Raw genomic sequence first — 8,610 nt, forward strand, 5'->3', positions numbered from 1 at the left:
CACCCTCCTTCCACATCGGCTCCTGAGTGAGGGGTGATGGGGCAGGGCAGGGGACCAGAATGCGCAGTACCATCTCCTGGGACCCTTTGAGGTGGGGCTCAGCCTCAGCGGTAACCTGTCAACGGCACTGGCCTTGGGTCCCCTCTAGACCTCCGGCACCTAGAAGAGACACCCCCGACGTCCTGGGCCCCAACCCTGAGGCATGGCCACAAGGATGAAGGCAGAAAGCAAGATCAGAGGTTTCATTCGAAGAGGCAGTGAAGACCAGCGCCTGCCCCTCTGCCGGGCACCATGTGGTCGGTCACCCTGCAGACGGCCCCACATCCCTGTGAGACTGCCAACGCCTCCTGGGCTGTTCACTGTCTGTGCCCTCCCAGAGGTGCCTCCAGTGCGACACGGGACAGCGGTCACATGACGGCCTCCATGTGCAGGGCCCGCAGGGCCTCGGAGATCTGGGTGCTGGTGTCCACCTGGCCGTACATGCCCACCAGGAAGGCGCGGTGCAGCAGCACGACTGCATGCTCTGTGGGAGAGACGGTGCTCAGGGCTAGGGTGGGGTGGGGGGCAGATCTCAGGCTGGGGCACGTGGATGGTGGGGATGAGCTGACAGAGGGGCGTGGGCCAGGCAGAGGGAGACGGGAGGCCAGCAGGGCATGGAGGCAGGTGGGGAATGGACAAGGCTGATCGTGGGGTGCGGGTCAGGCAGGGAGATAGCAGACAGCGGGGCATGGGCCAGCCTGGGAGCCAGGTGACATCGGGTGCTGACCTTGGCAGAGCAGGGTGTACTCGGGTAGGTTCCGGAGGGCCGTCTGCACCACCTCCAGGTCACGACTCCCCAGGCAATACATGAAGGTGGGCAGAAAGTCAGCTGCAATGCTGTGGAGGCACATGGGTGAGACCCCGATTGCCACTGCCAGTGCTCCCGAGTGCCCGTGCAGCAGCCCAGACCCTGACTGAGGGCACGTGGGGCCCAGGTTGGGAGACACAGGTGTGGGGATGTAGCTGTGGGGTTGGGGGACATGGTTTGGGGGCTGGGGTGAGGTAAGTACGAGGCAGGTCCACTCCCTCACCTGGGGTTGTTCTGGATGGAACGCAGGGCCAGGCTGAAGGCCAGGTTGCGGCAAGGCTCCTCAGCCGAGCTCATCAGACGCTGCAGGTTGGTCTAGGGGGCAGGGCGGTGTTAGCCGGTGCCCACTCCTGTACTGAGCTCGCACACGTGAAGGTGGCAGGAGAGTCCAGTGGGGGTATTCCCTGCGTGCCTTCCCCACCAGGAAGCCCAGGATTCCCCCTGCTAAGCCTCCCGGTGCCCCATGCCTCTTCCCTTCTCCACCCCTCACCGAGAAGAAGCCCAGGACCTCAGGCCTGCGCCAGGACACCTCCTCCAGGTCACTCAGCACCTCCAGCAGATCTGAGCAGGCAGAGATGGGGACAGGGGTCAGGTAAGACACACCAAAGTGTTCAGGGCATCTGAGGGGCCTGTCCTGGTCCCTCCCTTGGGCATGCTGAGACCCAGGACTTCCAGTATCGTGGGGTGGTGGTTAGGTGTCCAAGTTTACAATCGGGCTCGCTTCCCAATTTGAGACCAGCGAGGCCCTGTCCCCTGGGTGTCAGCCCCAGACCCCCGTGAGAAGGGTTCAGGGGGACCCAGGCTCTCTGCGCGGCTGTGAAAAGACCATCCTGAAACCTCACAGCAGGGGGTCCCACTCATGACCCTCTGCACCCCACATACGCCACCCCACACCCAGCTCAACCCTCAGCAGGGTGGGCAGGCTCCGACCTCTCCTGGAACTGCCTGCTACCGACTCTCCCTGAAGCCCCCAGCTGCTCAGGGATGCCAGGTCTCCCCATATCCCAGCTGCACAGGGGTACTGGGGACTCCTTGTACCCGGGCTCCTCAGGGATCCCCGGGTTCCCCACACCTGGCTGCGTGGGGTCCTCTCCTTTAGGGGGGCTGCCGACTCACCTTCGACAGTTTGGCCTCGGGACAACCTCTTCATGTAAGGAGCCATCTCGGCAGCAGTCAGGGGCGTGAAAAGGGAGACGCTGACCAAGGGCAGGGAGCCAGCTGGGCCGTCGTCTGGGCAAGAAGACAAGGGCCTCCTGGTCAGCTGGGTGAGCGGGGAGCAGTGCCCACACACACTGGCCACCCTAGCGAGAGGCAGCCACCTGTCCCACGTGGGCAGCTGAGGCAGGAGACACTCACCCTCGCCCTCCTCGTCCAGGCTGTGGTCAGTGACAGTGCTGCTGCTGGGCAGGCTCAGCCCTGCCAGGAGGGACTTGAGCATCACTAGGTCACTGTTGTCGGAGGACAGGTCACTGGAGAGGAGAGCAAGGTCAGAGGGAGGGAAAGGACAGAGACAGGGAGAGGGGCCTGGGTGTGAGGTGTGGGTAGGGTGGACACAAAGGGGAACCCAGGGGGCGAGGTGTGCCATGTGTGGAGGGGAAGGACAGAGACAGGGGACTGGTGTGAGGTGTGGGGAGATTGGACAGAGGGATTCCAGGGGGACGTAAAGGACAGGGAGAGGGGACCCCAGGAGAACAGGGTGTGCTATGTGGGGAGGGTGCACATAGAGGGGACTCCAGGAGAGTGGGGTGTGCTATGTGGGGAGGGTGGAGACAGAAGAGACCCCAGGGAAGGGTGCTAGCCATCAGCTCTACATGGATGGAGAAGACCCCCTGGCCTGAGATGCTCCCTCACTGTCCTGGACTCCAGCAACACACTCAACTGGCCCCAGATCCACTTTGACAGGGCATGTCCACTGTGTGTGGGGCGGGCCAGTAAGGGCAGCTGTGGCACTTGGATTGGGGTACATGGGGGCAGGTTATGGCACCTCGGGTGCAGGGGTACAGAAAGGGGTGGAAATATGGTGGAGGCCAGAGGTTGGGCCCCCAGGAGCAGTGGTGCATGGGAAAGGGTATGGTCAGGGACCCCGAGTGGAAATATGAAAGTATGGAAGGAGACACTGGCTGTGGTCGCAGGAGCAGGGTGACCAGGAAAGCAGGGAGGGCAGGCCCTCCAGGAGCTGGAGTACGCTAAGAGGGGGACAAACTGCAGTCCCAGGAATAGGGGTACGGGGGAGAGGTGCTGGCGGGCACCTGGAGTGTAGCAGTACGGTAAGTAGGAAACACAGGCCATGGCCCCAGGAATGGGGGTATGGGCAGAGCTGTAGAAGGCAACCTGGGAGCTGGGGCAGGGTGAGGGGGACAGGCTGTGTCCCTGGGAGTGGGAGCACAGGGAGGGCACTGTGGCGGGGGTGAGCACACACTGGAGGGTGTCGGCATGTTTCTGTAGAAAGGCCACGGCCGCCGGGGCATTACAGGTGATGTACTTGTGGACCAGCTGCACGAACTTGCTGATGAAGGGAGCCAGGTGCCGGGAGGACTTGCGGTAGTTCTGTGCAGGAGGGGGGACGTGTCACACGGGTGACTGAGAGATGGACGGTCAGAGTCCTCTCTGGGCTCACGGTGCAAGCATAATAGAATGGGGACCACGAGGGGATCTCATTAAATGCTTGGAATTCACTCAGCACATGAGGGGCGGGGGAGGCCGGTGGAGGCCAGAGAGCCCACAGGACCAGCTGCCCAGCCCTGCCCACCACGCCGGATGTGAGGAGGCCGTTCTTAGAAATGGAGAGGGGAACAGGAGAGCGAGCACCCCAGGGAATGCTTCAGGACTCGGGAGTGCTGGGGGGTCACAGGCAGGGTGCACCAGTCCAAGCACCCCCTGGATCCCCACTCAGGCAGAGCCCCAGTATCAGGTGCAGCTCCCCACACCGGGCCGGTCTTCCTTCCTCAGGGGTCCCCACGTTGCCCCCCCCAGGCAGACCCCCACTGACCAGCAGCAGCCGCACGAAGGACAGCAGGCAGTCCCACAGCGCCCCCTGGTGCTCGCTGCGGAACACGAGCGGCTGCAGCAGCTCCAGCACGCCCAGCACGTGCAGGAAGAAGGTCAGGTGGTTCTGCTGGCGGAACTCCTGGAAGTTGAGGTGCGTGCGCCCGTGCAGCAGAGCGGCCAGCATGGGCAGATGCCTGCGGCAGAGGGACCACTCCGTCAGCACGGCTCCCCCGGGCGTGACGGGTGGGCTCTGGGCCAGGCTGTCCCACACCGGAGGCTCGAGCCACGGACGGGCACCTGAGCAGGAGGACGGGGTGAGCCACTGCCAGCTTCCGACACACCATGTTGGCATCCGCCACGCGGCTCTCAGACGAGCGGGAGTCACTGGTGTCCGCCAGTAGGGTGATGAAGCGGTGGGTGAGGCCGTCCAGCTGTGACACGTCAGAGAAGGGCTGGGGGGCTGACCGCGACCTCACCAGCCCACCTGCCCATCGCCACCAAGGGGCCACCTGGCCCACCTGACGGGGTTAGGACGGAGTTAGGGGAGGCGTGGAGGCAGGCCCCAGGTGGACAGCACCAGACAGGGAAACCATCTCCCTGTCTCCCCAGGACTTTTCTGGAAGCTTCCACAGGTCCCCAGACCATGGCCAAATGCCCCCACACCCAAAGCCGTTGGGTAATTCCAGCTCACAGCAGCCCTGAAGGCACAGCACTGTCCACGGGGTCTCTCAGCTAGAGAAAACGTGTCTGTTCCCGAGCCTGAATTTCTAGTCACGGTGGAGGGTGGGCGCGGCCTTGCCCCAGGACTGCTGGTCACTGAGGTGGCCAAGGCCAGGACAGCATCTGGCACTCACCTTGCAGACACTGCTGCCAGGGGCCCCCTGGCCATGCAGCAGGACCTCAGGCACCGGGCCCCGCAGCTCCGGCCGCTGCAGGTACATCTGCACAAGTAGCTCTCGGCAGCGTCTGCCCACCACGCTGGAGGGGACCGGCCTCAGGGTCAGTGACGGCGGACATGCAGATGCTGCAGCACCTACACTCCCTCCACGGCCAAGGTTCCCCACAGAACGAGGGGCAGCAAGAGGCACAGCCACGTCAACAAGCCTAGATTTACCTCCCCTGGTCTCCCTACCAGCAGGCACGCGGGGACCCATTGTCAGAGGCCTCACCTGTCTCCCTGCTGAGCACAGCCCACCCAGCACCCTCACTCATGCCCTGATTGCTGGACACAGCCCCCTCACCTGTCCCCCCACTGCTGGACACGGCTGGTCAGGTGCTCCGTCACCTTCTGGACGCCCTCGTCCACTCCGTGGCAACAGCTGAGCAGCAGGGGCAGCCGGGCCTGGATGAGGCTGCAGGAGGCTTCGTCGGCCTCCAGGCTGCGCGCTTCCGGCTCCGCCAGGATTAGGTCCACCAGACTGATGAGCTCAGGGGCCCGCACACGCAGCACCAGCTCCTCCCGCCGTTTCTGAGGCCCACACGGCAGTCAGCCCAGTACACGCGTGGACGCCCCAGGCCACCTCCATGACCCCCGCCATGCGCAGACATGACACACGCCCTGCACCAGCTCCTCCCCCGCTTCTGCGGCCCGGACGGCATCACCCTGCATGTGCTGGAAGCCCACCACTGCACAGCTCAGTGCTAGAGATGTGGCCCCCCACGACCACACACACCATCATCCCCACTGCCAGGCTTGCCTCATTAGTCACATCCTCACCCTAGCCACACATCACCTGTCATGGCCCTCGCCCCACACGCCGCACCTCAGACACGCCCACCGTCACCCCACATCCCCATCACAGTCTTTCAGGAGCTGCATCTGAAGACTCACCTGAGGCGTGCGCTGGTCCCGGCCCTGCCAGATACGTGGAATGTGGATGCAGGCCCAGAGGAAATCCAGAGAGGCTGAGGGGTCAAGCCTGGGGAGACAAGGGATTTGCAGCTCAGGGTCCACGGCACCAGGACGGCAGTGACACAACGAAAGGAAAAAAACTTCAGACAACCAGGCTCAGTGCCCTGGAGGGCGGAATGGTGACTCCCTCTGAGCACAGGGGCCGGCTCGGGCTGGGGACGTCTCCTATGGGGCAGGGCGGGTGCTGGAGCCACTACTGGGGTACCACATAGAGAATAAAGGGGTGTCTGCTGGGCACTCAGAGCTGCTCACCCTGGTCAAGCCCAGGACAGACACCGGCACCTACACCCTGGGGGAGGGTCACTGCCAGGAAGTAGGGAGGGCTGGGACACCGCTGTGGGGGTGGGGGCTGACCTGGGATCACTGCATCCCAAGGGATGTTGGGAAAGTGGACAGATGAGGATACACACTAGGGGTGAGGGCTGCTCCTCTGGGGGACTGCCCCCTCAGGGAGGTCAGCCTTCACCTCCGGGGGAACCACCCCCTTGGAGAGATCAGCCTGTTCCTCTGACAAGATTGCACTGAGGAGGCAGCCTGCTCCCCAGGGGGGACCATGCCATTGGAGAGATCAGCCTCTACCCATCAGGGAGGCCGGTCTGCTCCCCCGGGCACCCACCTGTGCTCGCGGCTCCTCCCCAGGAGTGTGTGGACACAGCGGTGCAGTGTGGCCCAGTTGGACTGGTGGGTGAGCAGTGCCAGGAGGTAGGGCCGGAAGGACAGTGCCTGGGGGCCAGCATGGCCTTTGCCCTGGAGAGGAGGAATGCTGTAAGGGCTGGGGGGCTGCTGCGGCCATGGCTTCACTCTAGCCATCCCCCCAGAGGTTCCTGGCCATGATGCTAGTGGAGGACCTGTGAGTCTCAGGACGGAGGCACTGGGAGGCCCTGTGACCCCCACTCCATCCCCTGGTGGCTCAAAAGGAGACAGGTCTGGTTAAAACAAGGGGATGAGCGAAGCTCTGGGCTGTCCCCCAGCTTAGCTGACGGAGACACAGGGCCATCTACCCCAGTCAGGCCACACCCACCCCATACCACGGCCCCCTCACCTGGTTCCGGGAGAACAGGAGCCTCAGTTGCAGGTCCGGGCAGCTGCCGACCACCTCAGGGTCCAGCATCTCCAGCCAGTCAACGAGCAGCCCTGAGCAGGGTCCCAGGCGCACTGTCTCTGGGCTAAGTGGGAGCAGGGTCACCGGGCTGCCGTCAGGGGTGCCAGTCCCAGCCCTCCCGGTTTCCCCGGGCCGCCTCTCTGCTCACCTGCAGCCGTCCAGGGTTGGCGTGCCTGGTGCCGCAGGCTCCTCCTCCTGCAGCAGGAGGGAGCTGACCACGGCCACCGGCCTGGAGGTGGCGCACACAGACACGGGGTTCAGAGGGGCGGTGAAGAGTGCAGCCAGCAGCTCCTCCAGGTGGGGGGAGTGCACCTCCATAAGACCCCTGAGGACTGTAAGGAAGGACGCTGTGTCCACACTGACCCCCAGGCCCACCAGCTGCCCGCCCAGCTGGAATGAGGCTTTGGGGACAATGGACAAGGGGAAGCAGGACTGAGTAGCAGTCTTGGATGGGAGGGAGGGCACGGCAGGCCTGTTGAGAAGGACCACTCTGGCTGAAGAGCCCAACAGTGAGGCAGGACAGGCTCTGGGCGTGGAATGGGGGTGTCCCCGCAAGCCACCCCAAGCCACAAAAGGAGCTAGGCGAGTTCCACGTTCTACCTGGTTTGACGGCAGCAAGGCCTGGGGTGGTACGTACCTTTGCCAACCAGCTCCGGCTCCAAGCTGCACTCCTCCCCAGACCTGAGGGTGGCTGTGACGGCTCGCACCATAGAGACCACTGTCTCCGAGTCCTGTCGGCAGGACAGGGCATCCGCCAAGTGCAAAAGCCCAGTCCGGACTGCGAGAGGACATCATCAGGAGGGCGCCCTGGTCCAGCTCCTCCCCCAATCATTAACATTCGGGACTCTGCTTCACAAAGCACCTCCCTAATACCCCATCACATCCGGGCCCCTCAGGTGCTCTGTCCTGCCCCACATCACCCACTCACCGTCACCAGCCCTGTGCTGGGCTGGGTACCGGCCGGCCAAGAGTCGGAGCTGGGCCAGCAGGGGCCCAGGCTCCACAGCGCGGCCCTCGAGCCACTGCAGCATCTGCGTGAGCACCTTGAGCAGGAGTGACGAGAAGCTGGAGTCCTGGGGCACCTGGCGCTGCAAGACACCCACACTTAGTTACCGTGCCTGGCTGTGCATGCAGGCCAGCACTCCCTGGGTGCAGCCAGCACTCCCCGTGCAGCACCCCGCCGGGTGGCAGCAGAGCTCCCGGGGGCTGGGCCACACCCCGCCACTTGAACACACAGATGCAGATACCTGGTCACCACACCCGTCCCCGTCCATCACACACAGAGACACACACATCCACCACAATACTCTCAAGAGACAAGCAAAAATGCATCTTAATACTCAACACGTAGACGCGCACAGACCTCCCAGGATCGCTGTTAGGAGTCATCCCAGTCAAGTACGACTCTTAGCAACCCTAGGAATAAAAGATCTGAACCCTGTTCTATCCTGTGTCGTCCTCACATTTCCTGACACACCAGAGACTGCAGCTGTCACCATGTCAATCGACCTACTTGAGAGTCTTCCACTCCACTGACCCTCCACCCTTCCTAGCATCATGTTCCTCTCCAAGGAAAAGCCCCTCCTAACAACAGGCCCAAAGTACGTGAGGCGATGCCTCATCAGTCTAACCTCCAGAGAGCGCTGCGTGCACCCTTTCCAAGATATACTTGTTTGGCTTTTGGCCGTCCACGGGAGTTCAGTGCTGTTCTCCAACACTACAGCTAGCAGGCAACAATTCTTCTTCTGTCATCTTTATTCA

General features: G+C 63.2%; 1 protein-coding gene across 1 annotated transcript in view; it reads right to left on the minus strand.

The window, feature by feature from the left end:
- Positions 1 to 407: 407 nt before the first annotated feature.
- Positions 408 to 8,610, minus strand: part of INTS1 (integrator complex subunit 1) — a 27,097-nt gene continuing 18,894 nt past the window's right edge. Inside the window, exons 31-47 of the mRNA XM_006889604.1 lie at positions 7,778 to 7,937; positions 7,487 to 7,627; positions 6,998 to 7,181; positions 6,790 to 6,913; positions 6,364 to 6,494; positions 5,667 to 5,754; positions 5,077 to 5,303; positions 4,690 to 4,813; positions 4,133 to 4,266; positions 3,837 to 4,029; positions 3,267 to 3,394; positions 2,204 to 2,316; positions 1,964 to 2,077; positions 1,338 to 1,408; positions 1,071 to 1,162; positions 767 to 876; positions 408 to 523 (exon numbers count right to left, since the gene is read on the minus strand). Of these exons, the coding sequence (XP_006889666.1) occupies positions 408 to 523; positions 767 to 876; positions 1,071 to 1,162; positions 1,338 to 1,408; positions 1,964 to 2,077; positions 2,204 to 2,316; positions 3,267 to 3,394; positions 3,837 to 4,029; positions 4,133 to 4,266; positions 4,690 to 4,813; positions 5,077 to 5,303; positions 5,667 to 5,754; positions 6,364 to 6,494; positions 6,790 to 6,913; positions 6,998 to 7,181; positions 7,487 to 7,627; positions 7,778 to 7,937 (2,250 nt within the window). The remainder of the gene's footprint in view (positions 524 to 766; positions 877 to 1,070; positions 1,163 to 1,337; positions 1,409 to 1,963; positions 2,078 to 2,203; positions 2,317 to 3,266; positions 3,395 to 3,836; positions 4,030 to 4,132; positions 4,267 to 4,689; positions 4,814 to 5,076; positions 5,304 to 5,666; positions 5,755 to 6,363; positions 6,495 to 6,789; positions 6,914 to 6,997; positions 7,182 to 7,486; positions 7,628 to 7,777; positions 7,938 to 8,610) is intronic.

Source organism: Elephantulus edwardii, unplaced genomic scaffold (genome assembly GCF_000299155.1).
Source record: "Elephantulus edwardii isolate Elephantulus edwardi_28Jun2011 unplaced genomic scaffold, EleEdw1.0 scaffold00080, whole genome shotgun sequence".
Classification (NCBI taxonomy): Eukaryota; Metazoa; Chordata; class Mammalia; order Macroscelidea; family Macroscelididae; genus Elephantulus; species Elephantulus edwardii.